This window comes from Grampus griseus (genome assembly GCF_964374135.1).
Source record: "Grampus griseus genome assembly, chromosome: 13".
Taxonomy (NCBI): Eukaryota; Metazoa; Chordata; class Mammalia; order Artiodactyla; family Delphinidae; genus Grampus; species Grampus griseus.
Window position 1 is genome coordinate 72,282,292 of NC_139007.1, and position 19,243 is coordinate 72,301,534.

At 45.0% G+C, this 19,243-nt stretch overlaps 1 protein-coding gene across 1 annotated transcript in view; it reads left to right on the forward strand.

The window, feature by feature from the left end:
• UST (uronyl 2-sulfotransferase) overlaps window positions 1-19,243 on the forward strand; it is a 288,827-nt gene that overhangs the window by 172,920 nt on the left and 96,664 nt on the right. The window contains exons 4-5 of the mRNA XM_082669303.1: window positions 1,395-1,474; window positions 11,821-11,974. Coding sequence (XP_082525429.1) covers window positions 1,395-1,474; window positions 11,821-11,974 — 234 coding nt within the window. The remainder of the gene's footprint in view (window positions 1-1,394; window positions 1,475-11,820; window positions 11,975-19,243) is intronic.

Genomic DNA, 19,243 nt, shown 5'->3' on the forward strand with positions numbered 1-19,243 from the left:
GGTGATTCTACTGGTAGATCAACGAAAGTCAAAATTTACAGCACGAAGGAAACCGAAAGTTTTATTACCGAAAACAAGCTCTGGGGCATGCAGGGGGGATGTAGAGGGTAAACAGTAGATAAAAAGGCAGGATTCAATTTCCTTTTACGCTCAAGCCTGGGGACAGGCAGACCATTATTTACCCGTGCCTGCCACTGACGTACAGAAGCACTAGTTACGAACTGCAAGTCATTTACTTTTAAAATTCAATTTCATTTCTTCAAACAGTCCTTGTGAGCAGGAATATCTAATGAAAGGGTTTAGGTAACGACGTCCTCATGTAACGATCTGTAAGTCATGCACTAGTTGGAATTAATTCATTTAAGAAATATTCATTGGGCATTTCGGTGTATGTCAGCCCTGAGCTGGACAGGAGGGAACACGGCAGACCAGGTTTCCTCTCATGCTTGAGACAAACCTGGAGTTCCAGACTCTGATTTTTTTTATTGTTATTGCTATTATAGTTTACACATGAATGACCGTTTTTGTTTCCAGTTTTCAACTTGAACTATTTTATAAAATGTGAAGTGCTGCCCTTCTGATGTCTATCCAAAGTAGCAATTTTCAATGTGCTTCTTAAAAATTCCAGTGTGTCAGCTTTGATGGGGCAAATTAGAAAAGCTAAGGAAAGTGGAATTCAGGAAGTCAGGGAGTCATAAGAATGCTTGGAATTTCTAACAGATTTTACTAAACATTTTCTGGATCATGACATGTTCCAGAAGACCGTAACTGTTAGTTTATACAAATTAAAACTACTTTTTGCCTTGCTGATAACTGCAAATAAATAATTCAGATGACCACCCACCAAAAAACCGAGACTGTGTGTGTGTGTTTGGGGCGGGCCCGGGGGTGGGAGGATTGTGTGTTTCCTATGAAATACTTGCTTTGTAAATTTTATAATCAAAGAGAAAAATAATGAAATATTGCCTCATTTTATTCCCACTTTTCAATTCTGCAGAACTAGTTTCACATACTTCTGTATTTCCCAGTAAGATCATTATAGAAATGTAAAATAATAACCTGTCTTGGTTTGCCTTTAAAGGAGGGGATTAAAGGCATTTTCTTATTTGCATGTACAGCAACAGGCTGACTTCTCCAGCTAAAATTACTTAACCTGTAACTTTGTGTTCATGGTGGCAATCAGCTAAATTAAATACAGGACTATACATTGGGATAGCTGTGTTTTATTTAGTAAGAAGCCTTATGTAAAGTTCATAAATGTTGCACAAAACACAGCTGTTTGGCCCTGGTCCAAGAGGTAATGAGGATCAAAAGAGTAGGGGAGATAACCTTTAGCTTAATATAGCTTGGTAAATTAGATCCTATATATGCTAATTTTGTACTTTTTTTAATAGATGGAACTGATTAAAAATATAAGTACTGCCGAACAGCCCTATTTATTCACTCGACATGTTCATTTCCTCAACTTCTCAAGGTAAGATATTTTCCAGTTTAATGGTTCTTTCGTTTCTTTTCAGTACGTACTCTCCTTCTAACAAACAATTACTTTAAAATCTACCTTCATTTCCAAGGTAGTGTAATTGCCCTTCAAAAGGCATTTTTAATCCATTTATTTTTGCTGTAGAGGGATCAAAAATTGAAATATTTGGACAGAAGTTCATTTCTTTCTAGAATACTGATCTTAAATCTTGTGGAAACTTGAAATTATTTTTAATGAGAAGCCATTTGACATGATAGTTCTCTCTAAAAAAAAAAATTAGGTTTTGTATTGAAACGAAATAGGCAAGAGATGGATATTTTAGCAGACACATTTCATTGCACATTTTTATACAGTCTGAACTCTCACGGGACTCTGGCACTAGCTTAGTGGTGGAATTATGTGTATTTTATAGGGTCCAAAACGTTAGGACCAGCCTCTCTACCTTTTTAATACTCCAATTGATTACTCTAAGCCTTGTGTGTTTGATGCTGGTGGGTATTCTAGAAACCTGCTTTTTTCTTCAGCTGCAGGGACCTTTTGATAATAATGCAAATCTTCAAATTTATGTGTTTAGACCCTTGACCTGTCAGGTTGCTAACTGCAAGTTCTGGGCAAGTTCCTCTCTTCCCCTGGAATCCATTAGCACAGGTGGCCTTGTCACTGTGCTAGGAGTTCTCAGATTCCTCCTCGAAGGCTGGCCTGTCTGAGCTCACAGTTGGTTTGGGCTGACAGAGCACTGGGTCCAGGGGCAGATCTGCTGACCAGCCCGGGACCCTGGGCCTCCCTCATCAGTCATCTGACCAGCACTTCCCTCACTGCTTTTCCCACGGGGATAACGGGACCTCATAGGCCCACAGGAGAGTCCTGCTAGCTGTGCTGACTTAATGGCCCCGCGGGCCGGGCCACCAGGGAGGCCTGAGTTTGCACTGGGCAGGCACTTTGGCTGCCCAGCCCCAGGATGCCTAACAGTCTGCCGGGCTGGGAGAAGGTTTTAGCCTTCAAAGCACTTTCCTGCTGTGCAGCAGGCCCTGTGCAAATGAAGTGCAGAGAGAATGAGATTCAGCGAAGCAAGTTATTAAGCAGCAAAGGGAGTTGCTGCCTTATCTTTGAAAGCAAGTTTCCTCTGAAGTTTCCCCAGCCTGTCTGATACACAGGGTCCCCTCGGGGTGGTGAACAGGTGAGGAGGACACCTGCGGATTGCCCTCAGTGGCCCAGGGGAGCTGCGTGGGTCTCCAACCACATTTCTAAAGTGGCTTGTCACTGGACTGTTTGGGGTACGTGCCTTGCCTCTCACTTCCGGTGGGCCAAGAACATATAATTAGACATAATTAGATAACGAGGACTGGGTAGCTATTTGGGGCCTTGTGGTTTTTGGTTTTTTTTTTTGCGGTACGCGGGCCTCTCACAGTTGTGGCCTCTCCCGTTGCGGAGCCCAGGCTCCGGACGCGCAGGCTCAGCGGCCATGGCTCACGGGCCTAGCCGCTCCGCGGCATGTGGGATCTTCCCAGACCGGGACACGAACCCGTGTCCCCTGCATCGGCAGGCAGACTCTCAACCACTGCGCCACCAAGGAAGCCCGGGCCTTGTGTTTTATGACTTGTAGACGGCAGAGCACGGACCCTCTGACCCCTTGCTTCGCTCATGCGCTTCCTTCCGTCCTTCCTTTCTGCGTCACCCCTGACATCCTCAAACCTCATTCATTTCTTCTTCTTTTTTTAAAACTTTTTATTGGAGTATAGTTGATTTACAATGTTGTGTTAGTTTCAGGTGTACAGCAAAGTGAATCAGTTATACATATACATATATCCACTCTTTTTTAGTTTCTTTTCCCATATAGGTCATTACAGAGTATTGAGTTGAGTTCCCCATGCTATACAGTAGGTCCTTATTAGTTATCTGTTTAATATAAGTAGTGTGTATATGTCAATCTCAGTTTCCCAATTTATCCCTCCCCCTGCCCCTTACTCCCTGGGAACCATAAGTTTGTCAAACCTCATTCATTTACTCCTCTTGCTTCAAGGGCAAATCTTTACAACCCAAACAAACTGCAACACAACTAATTTTAATCAGGATGGTATAGCACTCTAACGACAAGCCAACACCAATATCTTAACTGGATCAGCAGAGCTGGGCACAGCCTGGTGACCGTATTTTATCATGGCCTACACTACCAAGGGTTTAATCTTGATTGATTTAGTTCTGAAAGAAAAAAAAAATGGTAAAGACCTTTTAGAAGACACCGCATTTCAGGAAGCAGTGTCAGCCTGGCTGTCAGGACCTCTGGGTGTCAGACCTTCCTGCTGACCATAGGCTCGGCGAACAGTTTAACCTTTTGAGGGCAGAGGGTCTCCGTTTTCCCATCTATAAAATAGGGACAGGGACAGTTCCTGCCCACCCCTGGTTTGTAGGGATGCTCTGAACACGTGAAGGAAAGCCTTCCAAGTTCTTGGAGAGAAGGATATTATGTGTATTCCGAGTGGCATTTAAAAGGCATTTCTGTAGAAGCCTCAGCCTGAGCCCCAAGTTTGGCTCCTGTCCCAGTGTAGCCTGGCAGTGTCTCTAATGTAACGCCTTGAGGACAGGGCCCCGCTCTCTCTGGTTTCTCCTCCCTCGATTCCACTTTGTTCAATTAAATACATACATATTGACGACCCTCTATCTCTGGACCCTGCGCTAGGACTGGGGCTTCTGCAGTGAACAAGAAATGCTGTCCATGCCTTCAGGGAACTGTAAGTTCTTCGTCCATTAAGGAAGAAGCAACAACGAAACATGATGAGCTTTAGGAGAAAGACTCAGTGGGTGTCCCCTAGGGGAAGTGGGAGGGCAGGACCCTCCCTGCTAGAGCAGGAGCCATTGCTGCTGGGCTGTGAGGGATGGTCCAGCTTTAGACAAACGCAGGGGAAGGGCACTGGCGGCCCAGGAGCCAGCCTGAGCAAAAACTGAACAAAGAGAAGGATGGAAAGGAATCCCGGAAATGGGAGCACAGCAGGAATGGAACAGTAGTGAAGAGTTTCAAGCAGGAAAAAGTAGAGACTGGCCTGTTGAGCTCGAAAAAACTCACGCTGACTATGGGTTCAATCTCATTTTCTCTTCCCATCCCACATGCACAAGGCTCGGGGCCTCAGCTACGAGACCTCCATAAGCATAAACAGAATGACACATTGAATTTTAATACATTGCAAGACTATTACACTCATTGAACATGGGAATTTAAGCCATCAGCTTTTCTTTTTCAAGGGAATAGCTTTATTTAAGGAAAATTTCTTGGGTACAAATGGCAAACTGTGGGCATACAAGGAAAGCCCCCAAATACACAATTAATAGAGAAAAACAACTATGTTGGGACTTGTTTAGAGGGATTTCACATACTTTTAAAACTGAGGTCTGTATTTTGAATTATAAGGTATAGAGATAATTAAGCTGCTCTTAAGACACCTGCCCTGATCTTTGCTGACACGCATTGTTTCAAGATAATGAGGTTATTAAGAGAAGAATTGACGCTGCAACCTGATATTCTGTATTGATGCTTTATGTCTAAGTTTCCTTACATTCTTGACATGCAGCAAAACACTTGCTGGGAAGCGGCATGTAAGAATGAAAGTCTAACCTTCCCAACACCTTCTTTTGTACATTTATGTTCTGAACTCTTGAAGTGTACGGCATTATACCAAAATGAATCACCCCTTATGTTTTTTCTCCATTAAGTATGGCATTCTTGTCTGGAATTTAGATACTCTGAGGGATGTAAAATTCTTTCCTGTGAGTTTTTGGTGATTCAATAAGTTTCATTTATTCATAACCTAGGCATCTTGTCCTGTCCCATTTTTTCTCTTTTTTTTTTTTAGACCTAGAAGGAACAATTTCTCCATATCCATTTTTATTAATTCAACCATAGAAAGCAATACTATCAGACCAAAAGAGTGCTTTTGTAGTTGCCTCCGGGAAGGCTCCCTGCCAGAGGAGATAAACACTACGAGGTCAGCAGAAACCTCAGATCAATTTGGGTTTGTGAGGTTTTCCACTGCTCTTTGGTTTTTGAGCTACCTGAAAGTTCAGGCCAGACAGGTGTTTTTCACCTGGTCTACCTGGAGAAGTGAGTCAAAATTACCTCGGCCTAAAAGATGCTACTCTTTGTTGTGATGTTTAAGTAGGATGTTTAATATTTTTGTACTCTGGTTTCATGTGTCTGTTCCCAGTTGTTGAAGTCACCTAAAGAATTAGAATTTTTGAAAAAGTTCCGCTTCCCAACATCACCTCTTTAAGTATGTCTTAGATCATCAAGACTGTGACAGACAATTCAATTTGTCTTCCCCCCATCCTGCCCCGTTTTGTTTTCTAAGATTATTTTTTGGCAGTGGGGGGGAAGTAATTTTTTTCCAATCTACATTTCCTCTCAACCCCCAACTTGGGTCTTGCAGGGAAAACACTGTGAAGGTTTGTGTCAGAGCGCAATGCTATGAAAATAGCCCAAGCGAATTATGAGATATCAATACACTAACTGATCTCAAACTACCACTACTCTTAACCTTTTTCCGTGTCTCTTCCTTTCTCACCCATGACCCCCTTACCCTTCTTTGTGTCCAATTCTCTTTCCTTATTTGTCTCTGATGGTGGCTCCAATGCCAAAACTAACTTGCAAAAGCAAAACATTTAAAAATCAATCAATCGCTGCGGAAGTAAGTAGGGTGTGATGTGCAAGGACACGATGTGAGTTTTGGACACACTTTCTTTCTTCCCTTGAAGGGAGGTCTTAGTTACTGATGTGAACAAAGTCTGCCCTCTGATGGCATCATTTAACAAAACAAATCCGATCTCGCTAATTCCATAATTCAAACGGGTTTCCACATCTTATTTCTAAATGTTGACTTTGTTTTCATTCTCATTAGCAAAGTCATCCATTTTAATTGTGTCCTGCAAATCTTTTGTAATAGTGACAGACACCTCAAGCTCTGAAGAGAGCGTCAAAATAAAACTGATATTAGCGCTTAGTGAATGCTATCTTTACCTGCTTAGAGCCCAGAAGTTTGATTTTCAGAATAAGAGTCTTCTCTCAGTTTATCCTGTGAAGACATGGCTGGACTTATCTTCCGGAAATGGCGCTCTCCGCCTCCCTTTTCTCTTTTCCCTTCACAGCAGGTGGACTCTGCTGCCCCGTGAGCCCCCACTCGTGGCTGGCCCGTCAGGGCGTGGTGTGATCTGGACTTGCCCTGAGCCCACCTCCCTGCACACCACGAAGGGCTTCCTCCTTGTTGTCTATTGGCTTCCATCAAGTCATCTTCCTCTCCCAGCAGGAACCTTAACTCCAGTGTCCCAGCTGCCCCACCCTCACTCAGCAGAAGCCCCCACCTCTCTTCCCTCAGGACACTCAGGGAGCAGAGAGTAGCTCAGCCTCTGCTTGCGTTTCGTGATGGGAGGCTCTGTCCTGGGTACCAAGGACCAAAGTGTCCACTGAATGAGGTTGTGAGGATGGAGGGTGGCCCTTCCACCCCGTTGCAGCAAATGACCATTAATTAACCATCTTGCCCCTCCTCCACCCACAGGCAGCCCTCATGCTGCCCCCCAAACAACTATATCCTTTTCCACGGTGGCCTTTCTCTCACTTCAAAGTGTCTCCTTCCTCACTGCCAGGGATCAAAGCATGGGCCACTAGCCTGGGGACACTCTTCCTTTTTTGATGTGGGTGACAGCACAGGAATAACCTCTACTTTTAGGCCAGAGGTGAAAGATACAGATATACTTTCAGTAGGATGGAAATTGCCAGGGGTAAGGAGGAAGGAGGGCAACGGGACTTATTGTTTACTGGGCACAGAATTTCAGCTGGGGATGATGAGAAGATTCTGGAGTTGGATGATGGTGATGGTGGCACAGCAGTGTGAATGTACTTGATGCCACTGAACTGGACCCTTAAAACTGGCAGAAAGGGTAAATTTTATGTTACGTGTATTTTAGCACAAGTAAAAATTACATATATGTATACTTTCAAAAGCTGTTTGCACTCATAGAAAACTCTACTGTAGTAGGAGGACAAAATAGTCTTAACTCTCTAGAATAATTTTTTTTCACTTTCATGCTTTATTGAAAGTAAAATATGAAAATATGAATCAAAGACAGGTATTGGTAAGCAGGTTACGTCTCCAAAGAATTACTTTTAGTTCAGAGCAGAATGTTGTCCCATCTCTCATGATACAAATCCTTTGCGGACCAATGCATCTGGTATGAAACTCAAGCAAGGCAATGTAACAGAACTTTATTCCCTCCCGTGCCTATAAATCTCATGTGTAAACATGATTTACTGATACTGCTACTAAACTTTTTCAGTCTTTACTTGCCCATTTCCCCCCCACCCCCCTTAAATATAAAATTTGAAACATTTCCTTCAAGTCTGATGGCCTTCAGTGCAATCTGCTATATTTGACATAAGGCATTTGGGGACGGTCACTTTTGAATGGTTTTCTGCCTTGCAGAGGAGTCATGCATATAGTTTTGGCCTTAAGTCTTGTTGTTTGATACATGCAGTAATGGCCCAGGAAGAATATCATCTGCAATCTGATGAAATTCTCTCCCAAGGGCTTTGTGTAGCTACTGGGAGGTGACTAGTGTTGCTTGAAGGGTTTGATCCATGGAGGTAGCTGTGTGGGGCGAATGGTGAAGAAAATCCTCAGAATGAGATATTCAGGAATGCATGGGAGAAGTGAGAACCATGCGGTTATTATTTCTAGAGAATTATGTCCTGCTTTGGACCTTCATCTTCTCATCAAAAAGCCAAAAACAGAATATGGTAAATTTGCAGCCGGTCAGAAGGAGACCCACAGGGGTAATTAAAGAGTTGGTAAATATGACCTATGAACAGATATCAGTGAAATTGGAAATACCTGCTATTTTAGGATGCCTGGAAAGAGCTCGAAATATGCTGTGGTTATTGTGGTGACCAAGGGCGAAGAGGGGGTGTTGTTAAGCGAAAGACAAAATATGACCTGACTCTCCTACTCTCCAGTACATGCAAAGCACAGAACCTCTCATCAGCTGTGGTCGGCTCAGGTTTTTAAAAAACTTGGTAAAGATGAAATTAGAGCTATAGATTATAAAATTAAGGGAAATGAATCTCAAGACAAATGCTAAAGGGATTTCAAAAAGAAACACATGGCCTTCCCTGGTGGCGCAGAGGTTGGGAGTCCGCCTGCTGATGCAGGGGACACGGGTTCGTGCCCCGGTCCGGGAAGATCCCACATGCCGTGGAGCGGCTGGGCCCGTGAGCCATGGCCGCTGAGCCTGCGCGTCCGGAGCCTGTGCTCCGCAACGGGAGAGGCCACAATAGTGAGAGGCCCGCGTACCGCAAAAAAAAAAAAGAAAGAAAAAAAAAGAAAAAGAAACACATGCAAGAGAACGCTAAAGGAGCTGAGAAGGCTTAAAGTTGTAAAAGCATCTGAAGAGAAGCTGATCCTTTGTGTCGAGTGGATCAAACCAAAGGAAACGTGCACAGAAGGAAGATTAGGAATTTTGGTTGAGCGTAACAAGGACGCCTCAACTGATGGGCTTCACAGGGAGACTGTGGAATCTCCTCTCAAGGGTTTTAAAAAAATAAGGCAGAGCGTTGTGCTTCCTGGGAAGGTGGGGGAGGGGCAGGGGGAACAGTCAGTTCAGGTGACCCAGAGACCTTCCAAGGGTGACCTGGACTTCTGACCAGAATTTTAATATTACTGAGAGAAGACAAACTGTTCCTGAGAGAGGATGGGATGAGAGTGGGACATTTTTCCCTTCTCAAGCCCAGGGACACATGGGTGGTGTTTGGCCCCTTTTGTGTAACTGACATGTCACCCCAGGTTTTGCCAGTTTGGGAAGGAGCTGTGTGTCCTAGAAAAAGGCTGAGGGCTGGTGGTCTGAAACCATTATTACTGTCATTTTCTGGAAGAGGAAAGTTACGTATCAGATACCTCTCTCACAGTTAGAAATTTCTAGAGAGGCTATTGCAGTATCTGATACTATTTGACAATAAATTCCTACATTGTCTAAAACTTCTTCTGGAAATCTTGCATTGGGTCACAATGTGCACACAGGAGCAGGTCGCCCCGGCTCGACAAGCCTTGTCATTCTTCTCAGCCTTCAGTGGAAGGTGGCTGTGACCAGGCTGAGAAAACCATCTCGTAGTGGGCAGCCGTGCATGGACTCACCGCACCAGGCGGTTCTGCTAATTGGCGGTAATAGTCATTCTTCACATGACCATGGAAGCACAGTTGAGGTTTTTAATAGCATGTTGCCATTTGAGGGTTGAATTGCATTCTCATCTGGTATGCAGGCTTTGTCTTTCTAATCCCTAACCCTATTACTTTAGTTGCTATTTATCATACATATGAACCCAATTTAATTAAAAAGAGGAAGATACCTCCAGGATGATGGTGGTTAGCCGTGGTTGGCACAGCTGATTTCTGGAACTAGTTAGTTGTTCGCCCAGCTGCGTGAACATCACCTTGTGTACATCTGGGATCTGACAAAGAGTCGTGTTGGCATGGCTAACCCTGCTCCTGAGTGGTGTGTTTTCAGATGTGGTGTATTCGAGGAGTCCAGAATCGCACTCACGCATCCTGGCGCCTGAAATCACACCACTGGAGAGTCATCCCTTCTTGTGCCTTTGGATTCTTCTCTCTGAAGAGTCTCTTTTAAAATGCAAAGACCTGGAGGGACTTCCCTGGCAGTCCAGTGGTTAAGACTTCGCCTTCCGATGCAGGGGGTGTGGGCTTAATCCCTGGTTGGGGAGCTAAGATCCCACGTGCCTCGCGGCCAGAAACCCAAAACATAAAACAGAAGCAATATTGTAACAAATCCAATAAAGACTTAAAAAATTGTCCACATTCAAAAAACCCAAAAAAACCTGGGGAAAGCCTTCTGTGTATCAATACACAAAAAACGATTGGTGGCTCGTTATGTCTACTTTCCTTTACCACAGAGCCCTGTGATAGTGGTGGAAACTTGCAAACTCAGAAACATCCACCCGTGGTGTCTTCTAAGACCACGCCTTCATTGGTTGAGCACCTACTGTGTGCCACACACTGTCTAAAGGACATTGTTCCTGGCTTCTGGAGGCCCATAGTCTAATGGGAGAGGCAGACATGTACACACAGAGTGGAGAGAGCATTTGAGCCAGAGGAGGGAGGGATCGACACGAGGATGGGAGTCAACTGCGGAAGGATGTGACGGTGATTCTGGGCTGGGTCTTGAAAGGTGAACAGTCTGCCAGCTGGAGAGGTGGCAGCAGGATTGCGTCAGTTTGTTTTCTCTGAGCTCTTTCTGACCCCTGACAGAATGTCTAGGCATCCTCATCGGAAGGTCACGGGGTGAGAGAAGCCTGTGGGTCCCTCAGGAGGTCCCCAGAGCAAGACCCAGAGCCTGGAGAGTTCTCCCAGGCCCTTCAGGGTCACTGCTTTCAGGCAGTTCAAAGAGAAAGGGAAGGAATCCGTAAGACAAATTCAACCAACCTAATCCTTTTGCCTGGCGAAGGCCTCGCTCTTGGGCCACAATTCAGTGCATTTGTCTACTCCCTTTGCGGAAGGAATTAAAATGGCACACTTAGATATTTGCTTTATTTTTATCTAAAACTCCTTGCCATCATTTGAGGATAATTATATTGATTTTTGTTGTGTTCATGTTATCCCTTACACTGTTACTTTTCTCAGCTTTGGAATCTTCTTTCCATGGTTCAGAGCACAGATTCTGGAGTCAGACTGCCTGGGTTCATATCCGGGCCCAGCCACAAGTTATGAGCTCCCTGCCTCCGTTTCCCCCGTATAAATGGGGATAATTATGACTTCTACTCCACTGAGGTGTGGGGAGGGTTCGGTGAGTCGGTTACAAAGTATTTACAGCAAGGTGAACAGGGAGCGTTTCATAAGTGTTGGCTGTTACTATCCACTTCCTGCAGAGCCCCTTATCTGAGACTGTTTGAATTAGAATGTAGAATAAGTACCATTTCACCCAACGAGGCTTTCGGAATTTACCAGGCAGTCAAAACATTCCATGAGGGCCGGTGGAAATACAACACCCAGTTCAGCGTGGCCCTGCAGCCTCCTGAGAAAAGGAGACCGTATCTATACCTTCACGTTGACAAATACCGCAGTTTGCACAGCCCTCACCGCCTCTCAGCAGGTACCTGGACAGGCACCTCCCGCAGGATACTAGGTGCCCATCAGGAAACACTGCTTGCTGATTAGTTTGTGCACTGGCACCTGAGCAGACAGGGTCTTCTGATGATGATGTATTAACTTAGAGGGGAGCCAGTATCTAAGTGGGCTTGATTTTCCTCCAGAAGTGATGGCTTGTAACCAGCTCCATGTTTGTATGCGTCATAGGTTTGGAGGAGACCAGCCTGTCTACATCAACATCATTAGAGACCCTGTCAACCGGTTTTTATCTAACTATTTTTTCCGTCGATTTGGAGACTGGAGAGGAGAACAGAATCACATGATCCGTACCCCCAGCATGAGGCAGGAAGAGCGCTACCTGGTAAGTCCTGTCACATCGAAGAGCTGGTCCCTCCCCTCCCTGTGGCCGTCCTGTCCACGAGCTCCGTGTGATGAGGGCACGTCCTCAGGGAGCAAGTTTTTGCCAGTGAAAAATTAATTTTTCAGATGACCCAGATCTTAGCGAACATTTTCTCAAATGACTTTCTAATCTTGTTTTCCTCAGGTGGTCTTTAGTGCTAGGTTTTAGGCCCCAGAGAAGAAATAGTCTTTCCCAGGGAATCCTGACCAGCACTATTGTCGTTTGGTGTGTTTGGGGATTTCTCTTAAAAGGTCACAAAGTACTGTCTCATACTTCATGCCATTCAGTTCCCGTGACAGTCCCATGAGGGAGGGGTATTTTCAGATGAGAACCCTGAGATTCCAAAAGGATGTGAGCACAGCCATGACTGACTGTTTCCAGGTCCTCTGACTCCAAGTCCAAGGTCCTTTCCACCAGAGCACAACAGAATCCGGCATCTTGGCAAAATCAGTTTGCTTTTCGGGACCTTGTTTGGGGACCCTCAGCTTCATAGGGATGTTCATTTTGATCCCAGTAATTGTTTCCACAGCTTGGAGTTGGTAACAGATGAAAGTATTGCATCTGGCCGCCAGCACCAGAATAAACGATGCGTTTCCCACTAGTTTGTGACCTAGATTGACAAACACTTGCAGAGTAGCTTAGAGCCTCAGCCACTAAAGTGTTAAAGAGGCTGAAATGCTGGTCTCTGTGTCTGAGAGAGCCCGTCAGGTTCACCCAGACTGTCCCGGGCTGTCAGGCACAGCAGAAAGAGAAGGATGTATGGAGGGCTCTGTGCAGATCTGCTTCCACGGCTGGCATGTAACACAGAGCCCATGCCCACTGCTGGTGTGTGCGCGGCAGCATCCTCGAGCTAAAGAAGAGTATCGTTAGTCACAGTTCCAGCACAACGCCAGAACTTCTGTTTCCTCATTTGATTTTAAAAAGCATGATAAACGTATGTGTTTGGAGGATGGAGCATTTTTCGATAATGTCACTTTCATGTCTTAAAATTCACAATTAGAGTTGAGAAAACTGAGATGCACAGAAGTTAAGGATCGTATCCAGTGCTACACAATTAGTTATAGATGGGCCATCACTAGCGACCAAGGCTTTTCACTCACCATTTAGCATTTGTTCAGCTACCTAATGCTTCAATGAAATATTCTGATGGTATATTTTTAAAGTGACTTTTATTTCTTTTTCTTTTTCACTTTTGATGGCAAAAACTCTGATCTTTTTCTTTAAAATACATGTTATGAATATGGCTCTGTATTTTTTTATTCAATGGCAAGTACATATTCAGAGTATAGAACCACTTACTAGAGGAATAATGTCTTTCTAGTTTGTATTGGACCTGATTAGCATTATATGTTTTTTTGAAAACATATAGCATCTTCCATGTAATCAAAATATACTACAAAGTTCCTGGCTCAATCCGATACTACAGAAGTTAGAACCGAGTGTAGCAGAAGATGCTGAAAAACCAAAGATACGAAAACAAGTTTTATGAATCCCACTCTTCAAATATTAATGTAGGTAATAAGTAAATTCATAGTCTACCAGAAAGTGAAAAGTGATTCGGGAAAGTGGATGGGCAGTCCCAGGGATCCATCATGCAGCGGGAGAGATGAGGGACAGGCTGCCATGCGATGTTGATAAGCAGGTCAGGGAAGGCATTGCATCTGGCATATAAGCAGCAATTAGAATGAGAAGTGGAATTGGTCACTCGGTCGGTTGGGAGAATGCAGCTCCAGGTGGAGGGGGCAGCTGGACCAAAGGCCTGGAGTGGGCACTTGTGTGCTCATTCAGAAATCAGCAGGGAGAACAGAGTGGCTGGTATAGAGTGAGGTGTGGGGAGAGGGAAGTGGCAGGTAAGTCTTGGAGACCACAGATCATATAAGGCCCTGTGAGGCACTGCAGTAACTTTGAGTTGGGAAGTAACATGAATAACCCCAAATCGTTCACACCCTTTTTTATTGAAGTATAGTGGATTTACAATGTTGTGTTAATTTCTGCTGTACAGCAAAGTGACTCATTTATACATATTTATGCATTCTTTTTTTATATCCTTTTCCATCGTGGTTTATCATAGGATACTGAATATAGTTCTCTGTGTTATATGGTAGGACCTTGTTGTTTATTCATTTCGTATAGAATAGCTTACATCTGCTAACCCCAATCCCCCACTACATCCATCCCCCAAACCCCTCCTCCTTGGCAACCACCAGTCTGTTCTCTATGTCCGTGAGTCTGTTTCATAGATACATTCATTTGTGTCATATTTTAGATTCCACATACAAGTGATATCATATGGTATTTGTCTTTCTCTGTCTGACTTACTTCACTTAGTACGATAATCTCTAGTTGCATCCATGTTGCTGCAAATGACATTATTACATTCCTTTTTATGGCTGAGTAGTATTCCATTGTATATATGTACCACAACTTCTTTATCCATTCATCTGTTGATGGACATTTGGGTTGTTTCCATGTCTTGGCTATTGTGAATAGTGCTGCTATGAACATAGGGGTGCATGTGTCTTTTTGGATTAGAGTTTTGTCTGGATGTATGCCCAGGAGTGGGATTGCTGGATCATATGGTAATTCTATTTTTAGTTTTCTGAGGAACCTCCATACTGTTTTCCATAGTGGCTGTACCAAATTATATTCCCACCAACAGTGTAGGAGAGTTCCCTTTTCTCCAAATCGTCTCCAGCATTTGTTATTTGTAGACTTTTTAATGATGGCCATTCTAACCGGTGTGAGATGGTACCTCGTTGTAGTTTTGATTTGCATTTCCCTAATAATTAGCGATGTTGAGCATCTTTTCAGGCACCTATTGGCCATTTGTACTTCTTCTTTGGAGAAATGTCTACTTAGGTCTTCTGCCCATTTTTTGATTGGGCTGTTTGCTTTGTTGTTGTTGAGTTGTATGAGGTGTTTTTATATTTTGGAAATTAAGCCCTTGCCGCAAATTGTACACACCTTAATCAGTGATTCTTTCCCCCGTATCTCCACTAAAAAGCAGAGCCCTCCTCCCAGCAGGGGATGTGTCATCTCATGAGCCTTCAAACATCCTCAGCAATTCTCCCCCTTCTTTCTGGGAGTCAGGACTCCTCCCTGCTGCTCTAGACCTGTATCTGACACCTGGGTGCTTGTTCTGAAGTCTCAGAAGCCTCCTCACACTCAAAGTTTCCAGGGGTTCTATTGAAAATGGGGTCTGTGGGATGGAGACCCCAAAGTTGTGCAGTGCACAACCTACACAGCTGTACATGGATGTCCCAATATTCTTCTTCAGTGCTCCCACCAGGTTCTACGCTGGCTGGCCATGTCATTTCTCTGGGTGATATAATGTCTTCACGTCTCTTCTGTCCTCCCAACAGCCTATAAGCTCTTTGAGGACAAGATAAGATCAGAATTCCATCTATGTCCTTGGTACTCAGAAGAGGGGCTGAATTAGTAGAAGCCTCAATATACTACTTAATCAATAAAATAAACAACAACAAAAATATGAATACAGTTGTAATGTAGTTAATATGGAGTTGGGGGAATCTTGTACGTTTTTCTACCCTGTCATCCTGTAAATCATTCCACATAACATAGTCTTCACACAAACAATAAGCTGTAATCATTAGCGAGAGAAATTGTGTAAACATGCGAGAAAAAAACTCATGGTTTAGTCTTTTTTTTTAAAGCCCATAAAATGTTGAAAGTTGGTAATGGAGGCAACTCTTATATTTTTGAAGAGCCTTTATGCTGTGATATGAGAGATTCCGGGAAATTTCCCTGCCTGGAATTCTACCCTTAGAGATTTGCAGGGGCCCCCGTTCCAAATGTAAAGCACTGTGTCCTGGGAAGGGCCGGTGTCAGATGAGCTCAGCTCATTCCTTGGCAAGACCCCAGCAGGAGAGCACTGGGCTCCCAAAAGCAGCAGAGGGAGAAATCAGGGGAGCAGGAGTGGAGAGGGGCCCCAGGGACACGTGACTCCTTTATGATCCAGCTCCAGCCTGACCCCGTTAGCAGGGCTGTTTTCTTGTTCAAAGGATGGTTTGTTTATTTGGAAGAAGACAGTCTACAGCCTTTTTTTTTAATAGCTGAAACTTTTCATTCCATCTCCTTGGTCCCATCAGACCCTTGAAATAAAACTGCCCCCTTTCAGAGCCTGTCCTCATTTTGGCAAGCCTGGGTGGTCAGTTGTTTCACTCAAAAGAGGGTGTTGTTTGTGTCTCGCTGGGGTGCAGGGCAGCTGTGAGGAGACCTGGTTCCCTCAGTGAGGCCCCGCCTGGGCGTGAGGGCCCAAAAGGGGATGCACGCAGGGTGACCCTGCACCAGAGGGGGCAAGCAGGGCAGGCCACCCCCTCGGGGGACCTCGCGGCGAGGCCTCTCCCTGCTCGCTACACACACAGAGTCACGGGGTGGGGGGGGGCGCCCGAAACGGGTCCACTGATGTCCCCACATGATTCCAGATCTCAGCGCTCCAAAGCCACTTGCTTTATCCAGTTGCCAAAAATCAGGCAGCTCTGCTCCTGGCCGTGAGCCTTGCAGAGCTGCTTAGCATACAGCTGAGAGAGGGCCGGGGCCTCTGGGGCTGAAATATTATCATCTCTGATGCTGGGTGGTTGGGAAGAAAATGGAAAAGGGCGCAGGGATCGTAGGATTTGCAGGGTCCCTGGAGGTCGGTCATGAGGAACCTCTCATTTCACAGATGTAGGAACAGGGCCTGGGTCTAGTGATGGGTTAGGGGTCCTGCCAGGCGTAGAGGCTGTCCTGACTCCACCGCTGTGTTGCTGGATCACTTGGACCTTATGTTTGACTTCCTGAATGGTAAAGGGAGAGGAGGACTGGGCCGAGTTCCATGCTTTTTGAGCAAAATCATTTTGTCTGACACATCTTTACAAAGACATAGCTGTTATAACAATTTTTTTCAAACACCCAAGCATCTTATAGCTGTTTTCCATATTTTCTGGAAACAATTAGATTTTTCTAAAAGTTTCTGTTTCTTCCCAAACCAACTTCACTTGTATTTATCAGGAAATAATTTTACAATAAATTATTGCTAGAACGGATACAAATTCAACTTATAGCAGCCACGCTGTGAAAAGGCAATTCTCTTAGGCTCATTTCTCTTTGTCCAGAGCCAGAGTGCAGATGTAGCTGCATCCTTTTTCGGTTTTCGACTCAGGAGGTGGGGTAGATCTGAGCCCAGGCACACTTTGACACGTTCCAGCACTTGCGACTCTTCTCCAGCTGGAGTTCAGGCTGCGTTATTTCCAGGGCAGGGAAATACCTGGCACCCAGAATGCAGTTAATGAGAATGAATGTCTGCTCATGAAGAGCAACTGTTGTGATTTACAAGCAAGGGGGGAGAATCTCATTCCTGCCGAAGCCACTCCCTTTTGCAGTCCATGAGTTTCCAGTCACCTGCCATTTTTACTCTGTCAGTTACACGTGTGTGATTTGTGCTTGTTGCTTGCCTAAAACCTGGCCTGAGAAAGTTTCATGGTAAAATATCCTGCAGAGACAGCACTTAGCACTTTCAGACTCCAAAAAATACCAAGTTGGGCTCCTTACCCAACCTTACTGCAACTTCACCAGACCATCCTTCACTAGGTGACCCTCCATTTGCAGAGCAGGAAGAGAGAGGAGGGCATTTTCCCAGGGAGAAAACTGCCTCTGTGATACTGTTTATTCATCTTGGCTATAAAGCGTGGAAAGTAATGCATGTTTGAAAAAAAAAGATGGTAATTTACAGCTTCTTAATTCATAAAGAATTCAGTAAATCATGTTGGCCCATTTGGATTCTGGAGAAGCCTGAACACTGGCCAGCGTCAGCAAAAATTTTCAGAAAGCTATGCATTTTAATCTGCTTGAAAGCTTTGGAGTCTGAGCATCCTTTAGCTTTGGAAGTGTATGTATGAGATACTCGTTTCTGGAAATTTCCACTCAGTCCTGACTGGCTGAGGCCATCCTGGGAATGAAACCTCAGGCTGTGCCTTCATCCCTAGAGCATCATTTTTCTTAAAGGAAGAAAACGAATAAGGGATTTGGATCATCTGCTTTCTACGTATTTCAGTAAACATCTCTGTTTTCCAAATCTTTGAAGGTAAGAAAGTTCTTTGTCTCCAACTAGGTCACATTTGGCTTATGATTGCAGGCTGAGCTAACGGCCCAGGACATGGTGTACTTAGGTTGCGCTCTCGGCTGCCCTAGCTGGGTGACTCAGCCAGTGATTTAGCCTTTGCAAACCTTACTCTTCTCATCTGTACAATGGGAACATATTACCTTGCCTGTATTACAGGCTTCTTGAGAAGATCAATTGAACATTCTATACAGAGGTGCTTTGAAAGCTGAAACTTTACAAAACACGTTTCAGCATTGATGCTTTCACACCCCTGTCTCTATCAGTGGCTCCACGAGACCACTTTTTTCTGTAGATCCAGGGAGCTTGTCTCCTCCGGGGAGCCAGCAGGGGCTGCTGTTCTCTTGTGGCTCAGGCCACTCTGGGCCGTGTCCTGAACCGTCAGGTCCATGTGGCTTCTGCTGAGATCTCAGATAGCCCCACTAGACCCCTTCTCCTGGGAATCCGTTTCTAAGGAAACAGCTTCTCTTTGTTCCCAACAGCTGGAGACACGTTTTGATCCTAGCCTGCTGGCACCCATTTCTCCCGTGTTTATTTACTTGGAAACTTAAGCTGGTGTAGGCACGCGGTTGTAAAGTCACCGAAGCAGCACGTTCTGACCCCCGAGGGGTGGGGAGGAGAGGCGCGCGGGCCGGCAGGCTCTGACATGCCGTGAGCGCGCGGAGGACAAAGGAGCCCCCCCGGAGAGAGATGTCTTTGACATCCATTTGTCCTGAAGTATGTCGAAAGCAGGGGTCGCAGGTGTGTTTAGAACCAAAGACCAGTTCTGCAGTTTAGCAATATAGGGAGTATCCCTGGGAGCTTGGGACAGAGAAGTTGATGGGCATAGAAGGAGGAGAGGCACGAGGTGAGAAGAAAACAACAAAGGGATTTGGGGGGAAAGGAGGGGTCATGAGAGAGCCGTGAGCTTGGAGCCTTTGCGAGGGGAGAACAGAACGCCACCAGCCACCACCTGAGATGTCACCGAATAACCACACACACAGCCAAGTGTGTGGCTTGATGCAGTCAGCGGGCTGTCCCCATATTAGCGCATTCATCCCCAGGGCATCCCCTTCAACCTCTTTTTACAGTAAGACCCCTACATACGAACGAGTTCCATCCCAAGAGCACAT